Genomic DNA, 23,786 nt, shown 5'->3' with positions numbered 1-23,786 from the left:
AAAAAGCTACCTGCGCTCCAGAATTACCCGCAGCAAACCGCCAAATTCTAAAGCTAGCACTGAGGAGTTATGTCGGTGCTCTGTGTCGCTGTCAGATTATTCTAACAAAGCGGTGAGAATATTACGTGCTGTGTCTTCATAGTACTAATCCACCAGTTAGCCACTATGTGTGTGTGTCAGCATTTCATCGTAAATGTTGTTTGTCTTGTAATTCTCAGATAAACTGCTAGCGTTAGCTGTACCATAACATTGCGGTGACGTTAACGTGCGAGTGGATTCCATACTGATTGCTAGCTTAGTTTATGTTTAGCAATCTAACGAATAACCCAAATGCACGAAACATTTGTACATGAAAGTAATTTATTATTACTTCTTAACAGTCTTAACTCGGCTCCACGAAATGGCGACTTGGAGCGAGGTTGAACTTCTGACCAACGAGGACACAAACACTGTCCGCTTTGACAGTGTGTCCAGGGAGGAGAATGGTAGCGGCTTGTACCAGGTGGACACTCTGGTCAAAATATCTACTGCCAGTGAGGTAATAATACATGTACATATTTACTCTGCACAAATCTCGAAGATGCTCTCATGTATTCTTGTTGCTCCATTTGTTCACCACACACTCTTGTCCTCCTGGGGTATAGAGAAGACCTATTTACCCTGGCAAGGAAAACGTCCCTGTCCCTTAAAACTTTTATTTTGAAGAATTAGTATTGTTTTTATGTGCACACATGTAGTGACTGGACTCACCAATGATTTCTTTCTTGCAGGTGCAAGCAGATCCCTGTCTTTCGTCCTCCAGTGGTTCAAACTGGAGTATTGTTGTCGCTGACAAGACAGTTATCCTGTTTGATCAGAGCTATCAGACCGTCCTGCTGCTTCTTGACTTTGGTAAACCACTGCTTTACATGTTCCTTCTTAAATTATCACGATGTTTACCACATGTCAGTTTGTGTTATGTGGCTGTATCTAAATCGGCTGCTCCAAGTGTTAGGATGACTGTAGATACTGTAAAGATCAAGGCTGATATAATTATGTCTTTCCAACACGTGACCTGGTACAGTAACTACATTATATTAATAGCGAGGTTTGTTTTTACAGAAACTGATGTTGACGCCATTGATGTTTGCCTAAAAGGACAGTTTCTGTTGGTCTGTGAAAGAAATGGAAACCTTCATTTGATCTATGTACCACACAAGAAAATCCTCCTGACCAGGGTATGACTGTCGTTTTCTTTTCTTTTTAAATATCTCTAAGACATTCAAGTGTAGGATTTAATTCGATTATATGATCACTCTGATTCTATCTGAACTAGGGCTGGGAGAAATGCCATAAAATTTTATTTCACTGGATTTTTCACACTAAATTTGATTTACAATCCCCCCATTTAAGAATAAACAACAAATGACAATGAAATTATGTTAAGCAAGTTTTGCTTTTTCACTATCAACAATAAGATAAAGATAAATAAAGACCAGTGGATTTTCCCATCTGGGAATTATAAATTGAAATGTGCAATTAAACACTAGAAATACCTAGATATTAGATATTTGAAATGTACAGTATATTTGGCGGTTCCTGCCTTATTTGCATCCCTAAAAGCTTTTTTACCAGGCCCCTTTCTTGTCATATGGTATACAGTGATTGGTGAAAAATGATTCCATTAATGGGCGAGGTGGTTAGCACTGATGCCTCACAGCGAGAAGGTCACTGGTTTGAATCCATGGGCCGGCTGGGCCTTTCTGTGTGGAGTTTGCATGTTCTCCCCGTGTCTGCGTGGGTTCTCTCCGGGTACTCCGGCTTCGTCCCACTATCCAAAGACATGCTCATTAGGTTAATTGGTGATTCTAAATTGTCCGTAGGTGTGCGTGTGAGTGTGAATGGTTGTCTGTGTGTCTCTCTGTGTTAGCCCTGTGATGGACTGGCGACCTGTCCAGGGTGTACCCCTGCCTCTCGCCCGATGACAGCTGGGATAGGCTCCAGCAGACCCCCGCAACCCTTAACAGGACTAAGCGGGTATAGAAGATGAATGAATGAATCCACTAATGTTGGCTGCTCTTTAGCGAGCTGGTGTAGTATTGAGCCCACTTTGAAATATGGGAGCGAGCCCATGGGGAGCAAAATGCTGTGGAAGGAAGAAAAAGGTTTTCTTATAAGTTATTATAAGTAATTGTCTTAAACTCCAAATTTAAATTAACTGATCAAATTGAACTATCGCCCAGCCTTATGTTGGCAGCAGCAGTAATAATCGTGATAAGTTTTTCGTTTTTCTGTGATAAGTTTGCCATGCAGCGTTTAACGTCCTGTATCATTATTTTTTTGTAGGCTTTGGTTGAGAAACCATCCGGTGGAGATAAGAAAACTTATCGCTATCTTGTCATGGATGAGGACAAAGCATCCCAAGGTGAGGTCATTTATAGATTTGATAGATATGAGAAGAATCGTTGATGAGAAATAATGTCTACTGAAAACATACGTCTGAAATCTGATTTGTGTTTGTGTTTTTGATAGGGATGTACCATGTGTTCCTTCTCATAAAGGATGGTTTTTTCCACATTACAAACCTTGCTTTGACAAAGATCGAGACAGGTATTATAACATTGTGTGTAAAAGCTGCACTGTTTTTTTTTTTTTTGGAACTGCTGTTTTAACCAAACTGTATTTTCTTTTGCCATCTCAGCCATTGAAAAAATGGATGTGGGAGCTTTAAAAGAAGTGAGTTAATGCGATCCTCTTTCCGTTTGAAAGCAGGTGTGTTTGTCTATTTTGTCTGAAAAACTGTAAAATAATCACGCTCTTCTTTAATTCAGCTCCAGTCTCTCATCAAGATAGATTTTTGCTCCACCACGGATTACCATGACGAGGGTTGCAGTACAGCCGTGTTGTTCAATCTGGGTCATGAAATCCACTTAATGATTGGGGTCAGTGTCTTTTATTAATTAATTTACCAGCTGTAATATGATGGAAAGCATATTTAGTCAACAAAATAATAAAGAGTCTAATTGCAAACATGATACTTTAAATATTTATTGTTCTCCTTTTCAACCCCTGTGATTTTCATTCACACTAAAATGAAATGATTACTGAAAAGGTTAATTTATTTAATTAAAATTAAGTATTTGTAAATTCTCTACAACTTGGTCTTTGGAAGTTTATTTGCTGTTGGAAAATCTTATAACTAGTTTGTCACTGTTCTATAAAACATGGCTACTGCTGTGGAACGGCACACATAAGCAAACTAAATAGGTTTTCAAGACATGATGCAAGACAAATTTCAATTTAACATTCAAACATATCAGGGGAATTTATATGATTTTATATAAATTTCCACATTTTTCACAGGGGGATAAAGAAAATGTTGTGACTCACTGGGAGATGGACCCTCATCAGGGAAAGATGTGCCTTACTCACTCTGTCAACAGCAGCCTAATTCCAGGTGAACTTTTTAGGAAGATAATGATTATTACAAATTATGTGTAAAAGAAATGTGTAAAAAGCGCATGTTGTGGTTTTCCCTTTACCGTGCATATCTACTTCCTTGCAGGTGTGAGGAAGATGGTGGTGATGGAAAATCTCTTGTATATTCTTGACACTGAGGTGAGTTCACAGATGTCCCCATGAGTCGTTCGATGTAGCAGAGGAGACGTCTAGATCATGAAGCTGCCTCACTTTGTTGCCCACATTGTTTTATTCTGTTTCAGGATGTTCTGAGTCTCTGGGACCTGCAGTTCCTCGTCATGATTCACTGTTGGCCGGATCTTGCCATTCATGATTTTGAACTCACCACTGAATGTGGCTCTGCCTCCATGGTGGCGTACGTATCAGTGTTTTATAATATGCTGTAGCTATAAAATATGCATGGAGAATGTTTCTCCTTTGCTCAATGCTAAAAATGGAAACGTATCTTTGTATACTGCAGCCAAGACAAGGGCAGCATGAAGATGATTACTGTGACAAAGCAAGACAAGAGTCAGGTAGCAGCACAGCTCCTTAAAAACAAACTTGAATAGACAAATGTGTCACATCTTGTTCTGAGCTCCATGTGCTGGGTTTAATTTTTCAGATGAGCTCACTGCAAATCCGATTTCTGCCTTCTATGACTGTTTGCTACTCTCTCGACATCTCCTCAGTCTCATGCCTCGTCCAGACAAAAATAAACATGGTAAACATTAAACACTTATTAAACTGATACATGGATTTTACCTCTGTTGTTTTTATATGCTAATGATTTCTCTGCCATTTCAGGATACACTTTATTTAGTTGAGGGGATTTGTGAGAACCCAGAAAGGTATGATGAAGTTTACTATGATTTTCAGACAGTATTTGGCTTTTACAATATAAAATGGTCTTTTTTTTTTTCTTGTTTAATGATTAATTAATTGTCTTATTTCATTGTTATTGTTTGTTTTTTGGGTAGCCGAGGAGACCCGATAGCTTCTGTTGTCGTCAGATGCTTCACTGAGGCTTTGCCCGAGAACAGGTACCTAAATTTAAGTGGAAACATTACTACGTACTGTGTATGTTGTGTGTGAATCTATTTGGCAGTGTAATTTGATTTACTTGGCTTTTCTCTCTTTCTCTCTAGACTTAGCAGACTTCTTCACAAACACATGTTCGAAGAGGCCGAGAAGTTTGCCATCACATTTGAGCTGGATTTAGAGGTAAATGTGTCCGGCTGTCTTGTGAAGGAAACTTAACATCTGGCCTTTGGAGTCGATGGATAATGGATTTAGAATATAAAAAGAGACTTGGCAGTGCTACTGTAGATGTGTGTGCTTAGAGGTGTGTGTGTGTGCTTGTAATTTACTGCTTTAATTGAGGCTACTCACCAATAGCAATCCTATTTTTAGCTTGTCTACAAGGTGAAGCTCAACTTTGTGCTGGAGCAGCTTGCCTCTGCATCAGTGGGTGGCTATGGACAGGATGTGTGGTCTGAACTTGTGGATGAGGCCAAGACCAACCTAATGAAGATTACAGTGAGTGTACATACCAGTCATCATTTTTGTCTGATTTTTATTTACTCTTCCAAAATGTTATTGAGTCATATCCTTTATTTGATGTTACTTAGGATGAGCAGTATGTGGTTGAATACTGCCTGAAGGCTCCGTGGCCGACCTTTGAAACAGCAGAGAAGATGCTAAACCACGCTGCCACGCGATACTCCTCCTTACAGATACAAGAAGCTTTGGCCAGGCTGGCAACATTTTGCAGTCTGCACGGCTTAGAAAACTTCAAGTAAAGTCAACTTCTTATTGGCAGATACTGTAATATTGTCTTATTGTGTCATCCAGTAAAACCTCTGTATTTTGGTTTGTTCTTTGTCTACATTAATTTACTTTTTTACTTCATCATCCTTAGTGGAATAGCTTGGATTGAGTTTCTGAACAGCACTGACAATCTAGGAGATATCCTGACGCACCTGAGAGATGGAGACATGAAGGGCGCACAACTCCTTTGGCTCAGATATGAGGTAAAATGAAATTCAGTCGTGACAGTTTCACGTACTCATCAGAATAGATGCACAGATATTTGTAATATATCAACAAATTCAACACTCAAATGAATTACAATGATGTAACAAGTAGAGATGCACCGATTTATCGGCTGGTGACCGGAATCGGCCGATTTTCACGTGATCGGCCATGACCGGAGACCGGCCGGTCAGTCTGACATATGCCGATTTTTTGCCGGTCAAATGCACTCGGGCGCCGCATGATTTACATCGCCTTCTCTCTCTCTTCTCTCACCGGTAGCCTGACTCTGTCCCTCCGCTCCGGGACAGCGGGCTCCTCCCGCATCACTCTCTCTGTCACCTGACTGCGGCCGGATCTCTCTCCTCTCTGACGGAGCTACCAAACTCAACTGTTTCTGTCAAAGATAACGTGTTGTGTCGGGCTTTTATACAAGCTAATGGACGTTAACATCAGAGCTAGCCTGTTAGGTTACGTTACAAGGCTGGTAAACGTTGGCTGCGCTGTTTCTAACCTACGTTCACTTTACTAGTCCCAGCTTCACCTTCACCACCTTTTTTTAAATATTTGTTAAGAAAATCTTTAAGGCCTCTATTTTCTTCTCTTCTTCTCTTTTCTTTCCTTTTCTGAGCACCGGACTTATGCTGACCGGACATTTTGAGCATACTGAACTTCAAATCAAACGGCAACATCAAATTATGATCAGTGGCCAAACCATTTTTGTGTTGGGGGGGGGGGGTTCTTGACCACTATTTAAAGGACAATTAGGAAGAAAACAAATAAAAAGCTTTTATGTAACTCAGATATTACATATTTTTTTCCACAAATAGGCCTATTTAAATTTTTTTTTTCCCCACACCAGGAGTAATTTATATAGTTCTATTTTTATAGTGATAGCGATTATCTGTTCAAAAAATTTTCTATTAAAGAAAAGATAATATTAATATTCTATTAAAGAAGAGAAAATAAATCTTTGTGTGTGTTGTAAAGTGGTTAGAAAAAATGAAATCGGAATCGGCTAAAATCGGTATCGGCAGGTCAAACTCAATGAAAAATCGGAAATCGGAATCGGCCAGGAAAATTGTAATCGGTGCAACTCTAGTAACAAGACATTTTTGTGGAAATTATACTCAGATGTTATGATGTTTACTGGTGTGTCTGTGACAGGGGCCAATTGCAGCAGAGTTTGATGAGTGCAGCCTTGAAGCCTTGCTCAGCGCCATCCCGGACGACCTGCCATCCCAAGACCTCTGTCCTTGGTTTAGGACAGTCTTTGTTCCTTTTGTGAGGAGAGTGCTCCCAACAGGACAGGTGTGACACATAATCTCATGCTTGAAAAATTCTTCTTCTCCAGCGTATGGCACTATCTTCAGTTAAAGGGATAGTTCACCCTAGAATGATATTTCGCTCATTATCTACTCACCCTCATGTTGACTAAGGGCTGGAAGAAGTTTCAGAGTCCTCCGTCCCTTCTCTGAGTTACAGGGGGTCTTGGTGTAGCAGTGCATTTCAATGCAACGGTTGTAAAGGGACACCAGAGCTCTTCGTAAAAAAACACACACAAAAAAACATCCAAATACCTCCATGATGCTCGTATGTAATGTCCGTCTTGTGCTGAAGCCCCAAATTGCGTAATTGTCCCGAAAAAAATTAAATAAGTCCACATTCCAAGCATGTTTGTAGCATTAGCTCCGAGTGTTGTTGTCCCGGCTCTTCCGCTGCCAGCGCGCATGCGCAAGGTTCGCACTGAGACTCGCTTCCTTGTTTACCCCGGCGAATTGAGCCAGCCGGCGAAGGACCAGAACCGCCGTGCAACGAGAGAAGAAGAAGAAGAAGAAGAAATTAAAAAAAATTAAAATTAAAATTGCACGAAAAAGTGTTGTCCCGGTGCAAGGCAGGCTATTACGGGCTGCTTCTAGTCCTTCGCCGGGGTAAACAAGGAAGCGAGTCTCAGTGCGAACCTTGCGCATGCGCGCTGGCAGCGGAAGAGCCGGGACAACAACACTCGGAGCTAATGCTACAAACATGCTTGGAATGTGGACTTATTTAATTTTTTTCGGGACAATTACGCAATTTGGGGCTTCAGCACAAGACGGACATTACATACGAGCATCATGGAGGTATTTGGATGTTTTTTTGTGTGTGTTTTTTTACGAAGAGCTCTGGTGTCCCTTTACAACCGTTGCATTGAAATGCACTGCTACACCAAGACCCCCTGTAACTCAGAGAAGGGACGGAGGACTCTGAAACTTCTTCCAGCCCTTAGTCAACATGAGGGTGAGTAGATAATGAGCGAAATATCATTCTAGGGTGAACTATCCCTTTAAAGTCCTGTCTGTGTGTCCCTATAGAGAATCCTGGCAAAATGGCTCGAGCAGAAGGCAAGGAACTTGGAGCTAACGGAAAAGGTAAAGAAAAAAGTGATACTGACATGAGAAAGGTCAGTGTGTTAGCCACTGGTGACGACTCATAAATTGATTTGCAGTGTAAATCATTTTTAGCACTAAAGACCATGATACTAGATCAAGAACTAGTTTTTATCACTTGAACCACAGATTGTTGATCCATAAACCCGAGTGTTCCCAGTACTGGGTGCAGCTTTGTATACAGGTGGTCCCTGAATATGACGAAATTGCCAATTTGGAGAGCTTACCTAAAACCTTTGTATCATCATCAGATTCTACATGAGCAGGAGCTTGGTTCTGCTCAAGGTTTCTTCCTGTTAAAAGGGAGTTTTCCCTTGCCACAGTCGCCTTCAGGCTTGCTCTGGGGGTTTCAGGCCAGGTTTCAGACCGGATGTTGTAAAGCGCCTGGAGACGATTTGTATTATTATTGATGCTATATAAATAAAATTGAATTGAACTGAATTAAAACTTTTCAGCTTCACTTTATTAGCATTAGTCTTGGTACAAGTCATCTTCATTAACTCTGACCCAGCAACACATAGTCCAATGCTGCAGTAAACTTAGAAGTGTTACTTTTATTATGAAACATAAATTATACAAATAAGGAGGCCTAGGGTTTCAGAGTCAGTGTCTCATTTTTTTCCCAGAGTGCTTGGCCCCAGAATGGGTTGGACGTAGCAGTTCTTGGTCTTCAGTCTTTATGGACGTGGATGAAATCTGTAAGTTAAGTTTCTTTTTTTTGTGCCTTTACAACATGCCGGCATCGAGTTACAGTAGCTCCGAGAGTTTCGCCGTGTTTTTGTGTATTTTCGTGCTGTCTTGTGTAATTTTTGTCGCCAACCTCAGTCGGACTTTTAATCCTATGGATGTACATCTGGCGAGGTTTGGAATAACTCTTTTTTTAACCATGTCGAAGTCGTCATTGTTTTCTGTTTATATATTTGCCAAATTCTGTGCTACTGCGACAAGGAAATTTCCCATACGTGGGATTAATAAACATATTTTATTTTATTATATAATCTAATCCAGAGGTCTTCAACAGGGGGTCCGCGACCCCTAGGGGGTCTGCGGAGGTACTGCAGGGGGGTTACAAAAGTTTTGGTTGATTAGACGTTTTTTTTTTTATATTCCCCCCTGCAATTTTTTCCACAAATTGAAATGTCTTTAAATGCACATATACATAAGTAGGGGGTCCCCGCTCCATCTCTGCATCAGTTTGGGGGTCCTTGGCCTGGAAAATGTTGAAGACCCCTGAGCTAATCTAAAAAACATCTTAATTATCATCACCTTATTTGGTTCACAATTTATTGATGTCCTCCGATCTTTTTAAAGGATGATAGCAATGGTGCAGGAGAAGTGGAGAATCTCAAGTCCCTGGTGTCCAGCCTCCGTCAGCTGCTGGACCTCCACCAGAAATACAACTGCAAACTGTCACTTTCAGTCTTTGAGAAGGTTTGTCTTTTATTAGTGATCACTACAGTGCCTCTTCAAACTATCTGTTCAGAACAGACAGAAATAAATTAAGTGTTAAAGCTTCCCGGTGACGAAGGCCTGCTGAGGACGGCATCTTTGATAATATACTAATGAGAAAGCATGACAGAAAAGAACATTGAGTCAAAGTGTGACGACTACACATACAAACAACTTCAAACGCAAAACTTAATACACCTGTAATATACCCAGCAAATGTAGATGGGTTGGACACTCGCGCATACAGTAATTACTTCCTTTAATATTCTTATTGCACCTGAGCCTTAAGGGTCTTACTATGTATGTTATGTCGGCCACAGTTAAATGTATGAGATTTATGTTTTTAAGGAAAACGGTGTCTACACTAGTACACTTTGGAAACATGCAGATGCTTATTTGTATCTCTAGATGTCAGTAAATCATCAAGAAACTCTGTTATGGACATTATGGTTTTACATTGTGCCTTTATTTGTTGTTGTTGTCCCATTGTCAATCATTTTTCTTCTTCAATTTGAAGAGAAGTGTATTGAGCGTAGCCTTCTTCATGCTCGACAAAGTGCCGGCTCCAGAGCTGATCGCTGCCACAGTAGAAAACAGCATCCTGCCATATGCTGAAGAGCACAAGATTCCCTTTGATGAACTTCTCTTGCAGTATATAAAGGTAAAACTCCACCACCGTCAAACATAATGGGGACTCTTGTTTAGATTGCCGAATACTTGATGACGCCTGTGTTTCTCCTCCCAATCTGGACTTCACTAGGATCTGCTGGAGCGCTGCAGTTCTCAGACCACAACCCTTTTTACAGAATGGGAAGCCAAGGCAGTGGCTGTGCTAGACTGCATGACAGATACTGATGTAAGTTTTTTGTAGTACAGCTTTCAGTCCTCAAGATGCTCAAGGAGTGGAAAAAAGGGGTCAATAAAGTGTAAAAAAATTTAACATTATGTTTGGACTCACCAGTTGATGGTGGATGCCGTGCTGGAGATCATGCAGAAAGCCGTGGTACCCTGGAGCAATGTGGTGGAAAAACTTGTTCAGCAGTATCTGGAGATGGACGGACCAAAGTATGTTTATATTGTCCTCGTCTATATATACAGTACAGTCATGTACGAAAGTATTGGCACCCCTGGAACTTTTCCAGAAAATGCACCATTTCTCCCAGAAAAAGTGTTGAAATTACAAATATTTTGGTATACACGTTTATTTCCTTTAAGTGCATTGGGACAACACAAAAAAGCAGAAGAAAAAAAGCCAAATTTGACATAATTTTACACAAAACTCAAAAATTGACTGGACAAAATCATTGGCACCCTCAACTTAATATTTGGTTGCACACCCTTTGGACAAAATAACTGAAACCAATCGCTTCCTATAACCATCAACAAGTTTCTTACACCTCTCAACTGGAATTTTGGACCACTCTTCTTTTGCAAACTGTTCCAGGTCTCTCAGATTTGAAGGGTGCCTTCTCGCAACAGCAATTTTTAGATCTTTCCATAGGTGTTCTATGGGATTTAGATCCGGACTCATTGCTGGCCACTTCAGAATTCCCCAGCGCTTTGTCTCCAACCATTTCTGGGTGCTTTGTGAGGTGTGTTTTGGATCATTGTCCTGCTGGAACACCCATGACCTCTGATGCAGACCCAGCTTTCTGACACTAGGCCCTACATTACGGGCCAGAATGTTTTGATAGTCTCCAGATTTCATGATTCCTTGCACACAATCAATGCACCCAGTCCAGAGGCAGCAAAACAACCCCAAAACATCTTTGAACCCCCACCCGATTTGACTGTAGGTACCGTGTTCTTTTTCTTTGTAGGCCTCATTCGGTTTTCTGTAAACAGTAGAATGACGTGCTTTGCTAAAAAGCTCTACCTTAGTCTCATCTGTCCACAAAACATTGTCCCAGAAGGATTGAGGCTTACTCAGGTATGTTCTTGCAAACTGCAGTCTTGCTTTTTTATGCCTCTGTGTCAGAAGTGGGGTTCTCCTCGGTCTCCTGCCATAGCGCTTCATCTCATTCAGACGACGACGTATTGTTCGAGCTGACACCGTTGCACCCTGAGTCTGCAAGACAGCCTGAATTTGTGTGGAAGTTGACTGAGGTTGTTTATCCACCATTCGAACAATCCTGCGTTGCATTGTTGCATCAATTTTTCTCTTTCGTCCACGTCCGGGGAGATTTGCCACAGTTCCATGGGTTAAAAACTTCTTGATTATATTGCGCACAGTTGACAAAGGAACTCTAAGATCTCTGGAGATTGACTTGTAACCTTGAGATTGTTGATATTTTTCCACAATTTTGCTTCTTAAGTCCTCAGACAATTCTCGGCTCTTCTTTCTCTTCTCCATGCTTGGTGTGGCATACACAGGCAAACAACACAAAGGTTGAGTCAACTTTTATACATTCCAACTGGCTTCAGTTTTGATTTCTATATTGCCAGCACCTGTTACTTGCCACAGGTGAGTTTAAATGAGGATCACATGCTTGAAATGAAATTATTTACCCACAGTTTTAATAGGGTGCCAATGATTTTGTCCAGTCAATTTTTGAGTTTTGTGTAAAATTATGTCAAATTTGCCTTTTTTCTTCTGCTTTTTTGTGTTGTCCCAATGCACTTAAAGGAAATAAACGTGTATACCAAAACATTTGTAATTTCAACACTTTTCTGGGAGAAATGGTGCATTTTCTGGAAAAGTTCCAGGGGTGCCAATACTTTCGTACATGACTGTAAATATCATCAACATAGCAACATCAGCTGGTGTTTGATTTTCTTCCACCTCATTTGTTCTCTAGACAAGAGCTTCTAAAGGAGAGCTACCGTCTGATGGAGATCAGGAAACTCCTCAGAGGCTACGGCATCCGCAACTTCAACCTCTCAAACAGTACTCAGATTATGGTGAGTTTGATTTGGTTAATTATGTGACTTCCGTTATGCTTTCCTGCAAAATAACATTATAACACACATGTTCCCCAGACACTGATCAGATACATCCTGAAGCAAGACCTGCCGATGTCTTTGGAAGACTCCATCGTGTTAGCTGAGGCCTACAAACTGCCAACATCACAGATATATTACCTGTATCTCATCCAGCTGATAGGCCAAGGCAAGGTGTGTTGATCCTGACTTGGTTGTTGCATCACAAATTGATAACTTTGTGTAGTTTTGCTGTGTTGCTAGCATGTTGGTAGGAAGTCCCTTGTGCTGCTTTCAGACTGAAGAAATCTTGACTGTCCTGAAGAGGCTGTCGTCCTCCGAGGCAGAGTGTGTGATTGAGCGTCTCACGTCATGGGCTAGGCTGCAGCTGGAGGACAAAGACCACATATCTGATGAGGTGAGAAAATGGAAGATGTTAGGGCAAAATGCTTAGTTATATAAATGCAATGTCAACAGAACATAAGTCACAAGTTGCTGCATTTAAAGATGGTTGTGGAAGTTAGAGGCTGCTCATTCTAAGTATTTAAACATTCAGCATTTACTCAGTATCTGATCTGTCCCTGGGCAGATTTGATTGTCTGTTTAGATAAAGCCTACAGAGTAAACATCACAAATAGTGGAAGTGCTTGTCATTCAGCTGCTACCTCAATATCCTGAACAGAAAAGTAGAAGAGGTTGTTTATCTCAGCCTTTTCTTGGCACGTCTTTTTTTTTTTTTTTCTTTTTTAAGCCCAAGAAACACCAGATGGTCATAGCTCAGGTGATGGTGGAGGCTTTGAAATACCTGCACATCATTCAAAAAAGTAAGTATTTACTTTACTCAAAACTGTCTCAATTCAGAAACAGCCGCGTCAAATCCTCTTTAGGCGACTCTTAGATGCTTCAGAAAATTGTAGCGGAGCTGTGGTGATATCACACGAATGGACGCTTTTTATATTCTTGTGATGTCACCTGAACTCACATTAACAAAGGTTGGGATAGTAAATGCTGGGAATGTACACCTGAATATCTAAGAGTGATACCAAGAGTCTTGTCCTCTGCAGATGATTCTCTTAAAAGCATGGCGTGTGAGAACAGCCTCAACATGTTCAAGGCCATCGCCCACCTACAGGTGAGCTTCATTCAAAGAATATTTTTATATTTTTAGCTGTTATTCAAACTGTTGATTTGGATTTTAGCCAACGGTCTTTCTCTTTGTTTCTTCAGGAGGACTTTGACATTTTCTTCACCCCCTCCGACTACGAGGATCCAAACATCCGAAAACAGATCCAGGAGGATCACATCAGAGCCTATGAAAACACTCGTGGCCGCCATTCATCTAAGCGTAAGGCTACAACAACTCCAGTTGTGGCTAATGATCCAGACGGGAAGACCAAGACCATCTCCACAGAAGCTGGCTTGCGTCGTTTAGGACGGCAGCTGCAGCGCACCGAACAGGAGCTCTGGTCTGACTTGGCCCTGCGAGCTCTGAAAGTGGGCAAGGTGGACAAGGCGCTCAAGATCTTCAGGTTTGCATTTGTGAATGTGTGTGTATGAATCCAGGGATAGGAAACTTGCTCTTTTTCCACTTGCGAGTTCTTATGGAAACAATTAGGCTGTTAGTTAAATTTAAAAAAATGTTTTGTTTTTCTCTGTCATGTCTTCAGTGAGCTGTATGAGCACCACTATAACAGCAGCACGGGGAAGGTTTTGTTCACCGCTGCCAAGATGTTATGTCAGATGCTGGAGGCAGATGTGCCCATGGTGCTTCCTGATGACATGGACTTGCCAGCAGTCATTCACAGTCTGGCCTGTCAGGCCATCACTGTGTGTCACTCAGGTGAAGAACTTTTTTTTTTTTTGACATTTTATTTAGGTAAAAATTTCACGTTATGTAAATCAGTTCTGAATTTATAACTATTGAACTCAATATTTTTGTTGTTTGGACAAAAAAGGAAACTAGACTGGAGAGTTGACTGATGAAAATCATCTGTTTCCAATCACACTGTTAATACACAAATAGCAAGGAGAAGAAACAAGAAATAAAATCATTCTTTTTAACAAACTGTATCTGCAGTAAATGTATGTGGAGGATGCTGACCGTCCTCAGGGCAGCTGACAGTGAAAACACTTATTCCAAAATCAGCCAGAGCATCTAGGCTTCATTGTTCACAGCGGACATGACTTTGTGTGACACTTGTGTTTTGTGCTAACTTTGCAAATCATTTATAAGTGAATCCCTAAGTGAAATGTATTATCATAATCACTTTTACAGATCTGCTACTGGACTGCCTGGAGCTTTGCAAGTGCACACGTATAGCTATGGATGTCTATCATCAATGTCAGTTATCAGACAACTATGGCTTCATAGCCAAGGTCAGTATCTAAGGTTTTTCCAAAGAATAATACTTAATTCTTAGCGGATGGTAATAGATAAATATCACTTTTTCTTACAAAATATTCAGTGTTTCCTCTAGGATTTTTTTTAGCAGTGGGGGCAGGCCTGCCGAAAGCATCAACACAACAGTAGGCTATGTGGAGTTAAACTGGACAGCCCCAATAACCTCTGAATAGTTCTACTTGTTAAATTGCAATGTGAGCGGCAGCCAACGGGGGGTGCATTATGTCGGCAGGATCGTTTAAAAGGCAACCGCGACTATTGTGCGTCTGCCCCATTTCTGATACAGCGGCGGCAGAAAATTAAACCATGGCGGGCCGCCGCTCCAAAAGCAACATAGAGGAAACACTGATATTTTATTTAAATGTAAATATTTAAATATTTTAAAGTAAGAGTCAGTCAGAATCATTCATTTAATCTATTAATGCTGCTGTTTCACAAACCGTGATGTGAACAGAATTAATAAAATTCACTTAACTTAACATTTATGAATATCACATTTTAATGGTGTAATGTTACAGGATTTGACCTTGGAGGCAGAAAAAGATCCCTATTCCCAGTGGAGTTTTCAAGATGTTTTTAATGAAGACTGCATTGTTCTGGACCCAGTGTCGGTGCTGCCTGTACAGTATGAAATTACCAACTGCCTGCTGCCTGTTTCTCAGGGTAAGAAGATGCTCTAATGTATCCGGATTCTGTTACCTTATGCAGACTGGCCTGATTTGTCTCTTTGCTAATTTATTATAATTATTACAGATACCAAACTGCACCCTCTGGACTGTTCCTGTCTGTCACACGGCTCATTTGAGGATGGTAGGTATGCTGGCTATTTAAGTAGTTAGTTACTTTTCTTCTTTAAATTGTAATTTTGAAACTTTACCTTGTTTGCAGGTTCAAACTACCTGCAGCCCCTCCTCGATCCCCTGGCCAAAATGTTACAGATGTTACAGGAGTGCAGTCAGCTGGAGTTGGCCCTCAGAGTGCTGGTCAACTCATACGGCAGCTGCCTGCAGCATGTCACCTCTAACGTTATGGATATAAAGCTAAGCGTACAGGTACGACTGTAACATTAACAGTGGTGCTTTATGTGTATGCAGAATATATTATAATGTCCGTGTTGCCTCCTCGCAGCTTTATGATGCACAAGAGCTTAAGAAATACAATATATGCATAAACGATCTTCGAAAGACAACTACATCCTCGCTGAATGCTGTGGCCGTGGCCCTTTTGAACAAGGTGAGACTACTGGCAGATTCATAACATTTAAGTAATTTAAATTCATTTCTAACTAACTCTGTCTTCTGTGGGTTGCAGGTGTTCAACTGGAGGGTGGTCGATTGTGATTTGGCCATAGGACTGTGTACACTCCTCTCCAAAGCAGAAGTCTTCAAAATACTGTGGAAAGTTATTGACAACACTTGGCAAAATTATGACAAAATAATGGTAGGAAATATAATCTTATGTTCTTGTTAACTTGCTTTCTTAATGAAAATCAAAGAGAGAAAACCGTTAATACTAGTGATGGTAACACACAATTAACAAAAAAGTCTGTACCAATTGTAGGGATCGTTTCAACTGCGTGAATATCTTATCCGCGAGGAATTAGTCACAGTGTCTCAATTATTTCAGGCTGTGGCGAGGATTGGGGCCAATCTCTGCTGCTTGTACGGTGAAGCAGAGGAACAACAGAAGTTCCTCTCTGTCATCACCGATGCTGAGTGGGGCATCAAGCTTGCAAAGTTAGAGGTAATACAGCACTTTCAGTCAGATAACCAGGGATATTCAGGTCTGAATAAATAGGCTTGTATAGAGAGCCGAAGTCACAGTTCCCTCTACTTCCGGGTTATGGGACCTATCTTTCGAAAAAATATGAACGGCAGTCTATGGCGAAAGATAAATTATTTTCTGGTCCCGATCGACTTGTGCCTTGGATTATACATATGTTGTTTTTCAGAATAAAAAATGATTTTACATGTCAAGAATGTCACAGTTTGTCGCAAGATAGTTAAGTAAAACGCTATGGAAAATACGTAATTAAACGAACTACAAGTCCCGCATGCTGGCGCGTACAGAACCGACCAAAACTCCCTTCGTGTAACTACAGCTCTCGACATGACCCGATTTATAATGATTGTCACCTCGTTTGGTGCTTCTGCCTTCGTCCTGGAAGAAGACGGTAAAGCTCAACAAGGAGACAGCCATAGTTCTCGAGTTACGTGCATTGTTCGAGACGAGAGATGTAGTTCACTAAGCGATCTCATACAAAACCTAATGTTGTTCAGCTTATTTACGTCAAATAATTTATCTCTTGACGTGAAAAATTATCTTTTAAATTCACACACATCATATGTGAAATTCATGCCACAATTCGATCGGGACCAGAAAATAATTATGATCTCTCCATAGACTGCCGTTCATATTTTTTCGAAAGATAGGTCCCATAACCCGGAAGTAGGGGGGCGGGACTTCGCCTCTCTATAGACTTACTGTAGTTACACTTTACATTTCCGTCCTTCTTTCTTTCATGTGTCATGCTCACCCTGCTCCGTCCCAGATATCGATCCAGCCAGTGTTCCGTCAGCGACCTGAGATGAAAAGCAGTCTGATCCCTGTTTTGGTGAAGAACAGGAAGATCACCCCAGAGATTATCCTCGAGTACTGCAGGTCATAAATGAGGAAAATAAAATTTTGCTTTGGACTGTGCTTCAATTGCCACCATGGTCTTATGCCTGTGCTAAAAGTTGCCCTTTTGCATCCATCTGCAGTACCTTTGGTCTAGACCGTGACCGTGTTATCAACCAGTACATTACCACTCTACTGCTGCTCCAAGAGGACGAAGAAGATGCAGTGGGCCGGGGCTCAGGCCAGGATGAGGTGCAGCCTCTGTGTCATGCCGACGCATTGGAACGAGTCCTGCAGATTATCCCAATGTTACACAGCACCAGCGATCTCACAGACAGTCTCTGTGCTGCTGTATTCAAGGTCTGAGTGGCAAAAGATTAGTTTCTCATTAACACAGATGCTCAGTGTAAATGACTTGTAGCCATTAATCACTCATCATGGTTAATTTAATCGTATTTAGAAATACTAAAAATAAACATCACACATTTGTTTCTTTTTGTGTTTTGTTCCGGTGTTAACAACATGTTTTGTTTTTTTCTTACAGCTCAGCCCCTACAACTACGAGAGGATTGAAGTGGTACTGAAGATCATACAGGCTGCAGATGAGAATGTGACCAGTTTCTCTGTTAGTCAGGTAATAAAAACACACACGCATGTTTAAACTAGTGATTTGTCTTCGTAATGCGCTGCACAGACTAGCAACCATCGTCTTTTCATCCACAGGCAGCGGGCCTCCTTCAGCATCTGACGTCTTACAAGCGAGTGTCTCCTCCCTCAGACGTGGAGAACACATATCTCCTTGAAAGCGGTCTGCTGCCAAATCCCCTGTCCAACACCAGGCTTCCTTTCCACCTGCTTATGCAGACCAAACATTACTGGAAGATTATCTGTGAGTTATCCACTGTAGTTGTCTTAGTATTATCCTGACAAGCTTAATCAGCAGGACAAGCAGTTACAGAAAATGAATGAATTAATGAATTGATTTGAGTTAATGAGCCGGTTTAAGACTGAGCAAACTAAAAAAAATTCCTGTGTTTAGCTCCTGAGCTCAGTGAGGAGACCTTCCCTACACTTCTTCTGATTAGCAAGCTGATGAAGGTAAAGCGCAGCTATGCCGTGTATTGTCACAGAAATGATAGATTTATTCATATATTGTAATGCAGGTAATTTAAACTTTCCTAATCCTCTCCAGGTGAGCCTCGACAAGTTATATATGTCAGCAGCGAGCCATGTGTTTGAGAAGAAGCTGAAGCCTTTACTCTTAGAGCAAAGGAAAAAGGGTCAGGGTCATGGCTACCAGAAGGAAACTTTCAAGGTGGCCAAGACCATGATGAAGTACATCCACTGCATCCAGAGCCCAGAGTGGGCTGCTGCCACAGCCCACAAGATAACCCAGGAGCTTCCACCAGGTCTGAGCTGCACATTGGCCACTTCACTACACTGCTTGTTTTTTTTTATTTTTTTTATTCATGCACTGAGATGTTTCTTGCTTCCTACAGGCTATGAGAAGACTCAGTCTCTTAGGTTCTGTTTGGCTCTGGGAGAAGCGTGGCTGAAGGATCCAAACCTTGAGGTCAGTGTTTTTCTCCCGCAGAAATACACATGAGCAAACTCCAGAAATCTGTTTCACGCTTAAGTCGTTTTTCTTCTTCCCCACTCTGATCCCATGCAGGAGGCAGCGCGAGCCAGAGGGGAGACCTTTCTGTCCAAGCTAAAGCTGCAGTTTCAGCGCTCTACGACTGAGAATACACTGATAGCCAGTCAGCTAAACAGCCCAGAGCACCTGAAACTGACTGGACTGCCTGCCAGGCTCATAGTGGCCCTGTACGAGCACAGCAGTGTGGAGCAGCGTTACAGAGAGTCAGGAGGACAGACTTATCCTGGTGAGAATGCCTCTGCAAATTAATGATGCTACCACATACTGTATGAAACTTATACTTCATTTAAGTCTGTACTGGTTTAATGAATAACAGCTTGTGACTGGATGCATTGACAGTTTTATTTCATGCCTTCCTCAGACATACATGCTGCTGTTAAGGAAATAGCCACAATCAACAACGTGGACCTTCTGAAAATCCGTAACATGATGCTGGAAAAATGGATCTGCAAAACAGGCCCAGCTGTGGCAAAGGTTTCTCAATCTTAGCTGTTTAATCAGAATTGCTGCACTGAATCTGTGTGTGTAATTTTGACAAGTCATTTTTTTATTTTTTTTTCTCCCATAAAGGATATCGGTAATTACAACTGTGTCAGCAACATCGAAGAGGACCCAGACTTAATGAGGTAGAGCTGTCAATTTTACCATGTGCAGCATTTAATTAGGTTTTCATAATTCATCGAAATTCAATAAGAAAGAAGAGGACAGCTTGTTCAGCAGACATTTCATTTTCAATTGTCTGTCAGTCACAAAATGAAATTGGCCTGCACAATATTCAGTATATTTCATTTGACACCTACAATGATTTGTGGAAGAGCTGAAACACCACCCGAGTTCTTCTCAGTTTATTGTTTGTGTTTGATGCTCCCCAGGGTGGTGTACATGCTGCAGTCTTGCGCCATGGAAGATGCCGTCCGTATTCTGAGCCCTGTCTTGTCTGCCGAAACCTGGGTGCGTTTTTAAAAGAATAAATAAATAAAAAATGTGAGTCAGTACTTGATGAAGTGTCCAGAGAAAGCAGCTCATGTACGTTGTTAAATTTCCTCCTGTAGCCCCTCAGCACATCTGGACCTCGCCTGACCTTCTGCCATCGGACTCGAGCGCTGCTTTGCCTTGTCCGCCTCGCTGATGCAGCCACTCTGGAGACTCAGTTGCAGATACCAAGAGACAAAATCCTGTAAGAGTCAATGAGACCGGTTAAATAGTAAAGTATCAACTGAAGTTAATGCAGAGAAAATGTGTAATCTTCAGTGTTTCTGTGTTTTACATTCACCTGCAGATATTACCTGAAGTGCTACGTCTTTGTGTCTCAACTGGAGGCATTAAACATCCCTTACACGGTGCAGTCTTTCCTCAGTAGTCCCAAGGAGGGCTTGGTTAAAGGGCTCTGGAAGAACCACAGTCATGAGCCTCAGGTACTTCTAACAGAAAACATTCAGATATTTTCTTCATTTTAGTTCCACTTGGTTAGAAATCGTACAGCCAGACTTGATGCAGACAAACTGAAGCACCATTTATCATTTCAGGCCGTGCAGTTGGTGGCAGACTTGTGCTTGGAGTACCAGGTGTACGACCCTCAGCTGTGGAACAGTCTGCTTCAGAAGCTGCTGGGCTTCAACCTGGTGAGGAGACACACAACAGAAAATTCATTTTATTCACTCAAGTAGTTCATCTCCGGTTCTTCAAAGGAGGATGTACTTTTGAACAAAGCCTGATCGGTGTGTTCTGAAATAAAAGTTAGACGTACACTGTGTGTTTCCCCTCCACAGATCAGCCACCTCCAGAAGGTGCTGGAGGCTATAATGGCTGTGCCAGCTTTGTGGGAGGTAATGTTACTGTTCATCACTTTTATTTTATCAGTATGTAGCTCTGATGAACATGCGTTGTGTCTAAACTGTTACAAAAGCATCACATTATTATCATTATTGCTCATATCCGGACGGTCGTAATGAAACCATGGAAACCACCACACTAACGGATGTCCTGTTGGGGCACAAGCGCCAAAAATAAGATAAAAAAACACTTCAGATTTTACTGCTGCATGGTAACGGAGGATGTCTGGGGAAAAAATAAATGTTTTTCTTCATATTCATTTTCTTATCTTTCTAGATTTCAAGTTTCTCCAGAACCTGGAGGAGTATGATACTGGCACCTTTTGTCTCCGGTACTACATTTATTTTAGAGATTCATTTACATGCATATTGATGCTGAACAGTGTTTATTATACAGTGATAGAAAAACAATAATCCTACTAATTAAAAACTTAAAGTATTCACTAACTCAGTCTACTTACATTTAGTAATTTAGTTTATATATCCAGACAACAAGAAGAAGGGCATGTGATCAGTACCTGCTCCTTATCAACATTTCATGTCAAAACCACTTTAACCGATGCAGACTAAAGAAAGCACTTGTTCTGCAAATATATGTCTTATCTGCCAACCTCAAATGTATTTTTAATCTTGTGCTGCCATGCAAAGTACAAAAAACACTGTACACTTGTTAAAGGAGTTGTGCTATTTAAGGTTTTGTGTAACTCAGAGAGACGATATGTTATCAAACCTTCAGTTATCTGCTTTCTTGGCGACAGCTTCTGTTCCTCTGAGTCCAGATCAACAGGCAACACTCTACAGGACCTTTGTTCTCCTCCTCAAGTACGTTTTACCCACATTCATCCATTAACATCAACTGTTCTGCATGTGAAGGCTGCGCACCACAAACTACATCCTCCAAAACGACCATACCGTTGAATTGCCGCCTTTCTTTTACTGTTTCAACTGAAGATTATAACAGTCATAAAAGAGTGATGGTGTTGCTAATGAACTGGCAAGAGGGTGTACATTACACTGCACTGCTTATCTCTATGTGACCAATGTTATCTGTACAGCTTCTGTTAAAGAGCCAAAAAAACAATACACAATACCATTTACTGTATCTAGTTCAAGGAACAGGTTTGAGTAAGTGACTTTCTTGATGTTTATCTCAACTGTCCTGCCGTTCCTCTTTCGCCCCAAGGTGCCCTTTCCTGTTGAATCTTGACTTGATAGGCATTGCCAATCGCTTTGCGCAGTTCAATCTTCCGGCCTTCGCCCTGGGAACTCTCCTTCTCATTCCCTGTGCCGATAAAAAGGCACAGCAGATCCAGGTGAGTTCATCCACGTGTGAGATGGAACTTTTATTATGGAAGTATATTTTAGGTTATAACTGTAGTCAATCACTTTATTTTTTTTGCTGTTTGCAGGGCTTCCTGTCTGTCTGTAACCCGGTCGCGGTCCTTGAGCAGGTGGACGAGCTTATGAACACCGGGGAACTGGCTGGAATCCCTTCAAAGGTCAGAGATTAGACGTAAAATCTTTCTAACGAAAGAACTGACTTTTCGCTTTAAGTCATTTAACGTCCTAAAATATTTCTGTATCAACTGCAACTGTCTCAGTATTTCCATTATTTATTCATTTATTTTATTTTAAAAAGAAGCTTCTATCAGCATATGTACTATATCCTGTTGTTGCAACAGAAGCTGTCATATAGTACAAAATAAGTCTATTTTTGTATCCTGTGCCCATCGATGGTTTCGAGATACCAACATAGGATCTGTACACCTGTCAAACAGGAAAACATATCGGTCTGATGGTGTGAAATTATTAAAATCGTTATCATTTATAGCAACAGATAAAAAAAGTCATAGGTCATATATAAGTTGACACTTATCTAGTGTGAACTGCATTGCTGTTTTACAGTGTGTAGATGAAACAGATTTTCATTTGGTGCTTTGAGATATATTCTACATTGTTGTACCTTTTATTGCCATTTGTTTTAATTTTATCTTCTCTTGTTACAACCTTCCTGAACCCTCAGATTAGAGAGACTGTGTTGACTTTTGTCAACAAGAATGGACAGCACCAGAAACTGCTGAAGACCAAACACTTCAATCATCTGAAGCAGCTCATAGTGTTGCACGGCCAACCCAACCAGGTCAAAGACTTGGTGGACTACCTGATCAGCCAGAACTGGTGAGACGCCAAATATCACAGTAAATCAACGCCTCTAAGCACAGTCAGACAAAACATGAGAACTAAAATAAATTAAAAACCTTTGACAAGATCAATTTTAAGACTGGTTACATCCATGGGTGTATGTGTGAAACTGCCCTGGAGTGTTGTTTATATACAGTATTTTATTCTGAGTTGGTGTAAATCTTTTATAAATGTGTCAGTTTGTTTGAATCTGCTCTTCAGTCAGGAGGATGCTGACTCTCTCGCTCATGAGTACATGAAACACAGAGAGCATCAAAGAGGGAAAACGCTGACAAACGGCTCGTCTTCATCGAGCTGCCTGAAGGTAACTGAAGCTGATATCCTGGACCCGGTTTAATAGAGAATAAAACACAGATTAATATAATCAATCAGCCTTATATATAATAATCTTACCTTATTAGTTCATATTTTATGTGTATAGATTGAGATTTATTTTATTTTATCTTGTTGTTATTTTTAATTTTCTTTCACTTATTTAAGAGAGCAAAGTTACCGGAGTCAAATTCCCTGTATGTGCACATACTTGGTCATTAAAGCTGATTCTGATTCTGATTCAGATTATGAACCTTTTGATTGTGATAGAAACTTTACAGACTTATAATTCTACTTTTATTTGTTTTGCAGGAGTTTCTCAACACGCAAAATGAAGTGTCGGGATGAAGCGCCGCTCTATCTTCACTTGTATTTATTCAGTTTTTCTTGGTCTATCCTGGGCTGAGATGCAGTCTTTGCACTTAACATGTATCTTTCTATTCTGCTTGTAATATTTGAATAAACTGTTTTCATTACTGAAAATTGTGCTGATAAAT

At 40.9% G+C, this 23,786-nt stretch overlaps 1 protein-coding gene across 1 annotated transcript; it reads left to right on the top strand.

Annotated features, from left to right (window-relative positions):
* Positions 1 to 315: 315 nt before the first annotated feature.
* kntc1 (kinetochore associated 1) lies at positions 316 to 23,786 on the top strand. The gene is made up of 61 exons (XM_084552456.1): positions 316 to 538; positions 771 to 891; positions 1,102 to 1,217; positions 2,326 to 2,404; positions 2,512 to 2,589; positions 2,681 to 2,715; positions 2,811 to 2,921; positions 3,343 to 3,436; positions 3,545 to 3,597; positions 3,702 to 3,814; positions 3,920 to 3,974; positions 4,064 to 4,162; positions 4,246 to 4,289; positions 4,419 to 4,481; positions 4,587 to 4,662; positions 4,852 to 4,977; positions 5,070 to 5,236; positions 5,360 to 5,471; positions 6,640 to 6,783; positions 7,824 to 7,880; positions 8,525 to 8,596; positions 9,210 to 9,329; positions 9,865 to 10,008; positions 10,108 to 10,203; positions 10,309 to 10,412; positions 12,146 to 12,248; positions 12,327 to 12,461; positions 12,565 to 12,684; positions 13,018 to 13,090; positions 13,331 to 13,398; positions 13,494 to 13,795; positions 13,934 to 14,106; positions 14,542 to 14,642; positions 15,186 to 15,330; positions 15,421 to 15,477; positions 15,556 to 15,719; positions 15,796 to 15,900; positions 15,979 to 16,107; positions 16,294 to 16,410; positions 17,219 to 17,328; positions 17,430 to 17,646; positions 17,831 to 17,920; positions 18,010 to 18,175; positions 18,326 to 18,384; positions 18,479 to 18,695; positions 18,786 to 18,859; positions 18,959 to 19,169; positions 19,305 to 19,417; positions 19,514 to 19,569; positions 19,816 to 19,894; positions 19,996 to 20,120; positions 20,223 to 20,358; positions 20,470 to 20,565; positions 20,713 to 20,769; positions 21,053 to 21,107; positions 21,534 to 21,597; positions 21,959 to 22,088; positions 22,185 to 22,274; positions 22,799 to 22,953; positions 23,179 to 23,281; positions 23,602 to 23,786. Exons 1-61 carry the CDS (start codon positions 350 to 352, stop codon positions 23,635 to 23,637), a joined length of 6,699 nt encoding a protein of 2,232 aa, XP_084408582.1. The 5' UTR covers positions 316 to 349; the 3' UTR covers positions 23,638 to 23,786.

This window comes from Chelon labrosus (assembly GCF_963514085.1).
Source record: "Chelon labrosus genome assembly, chromosome: 9".
NCBI classification, from domain to species: Eukaryota; Metazoa; Chordata; class Actinopteri; order Mugiliformes; family Mugilidae; genus Chelon; species Chelon labrosus.
The sequence above is the reverse complement of the archived record's forward strand: the minus strand, read 5'-3'. Positions and strand labels throughout refer to the sequence as shown.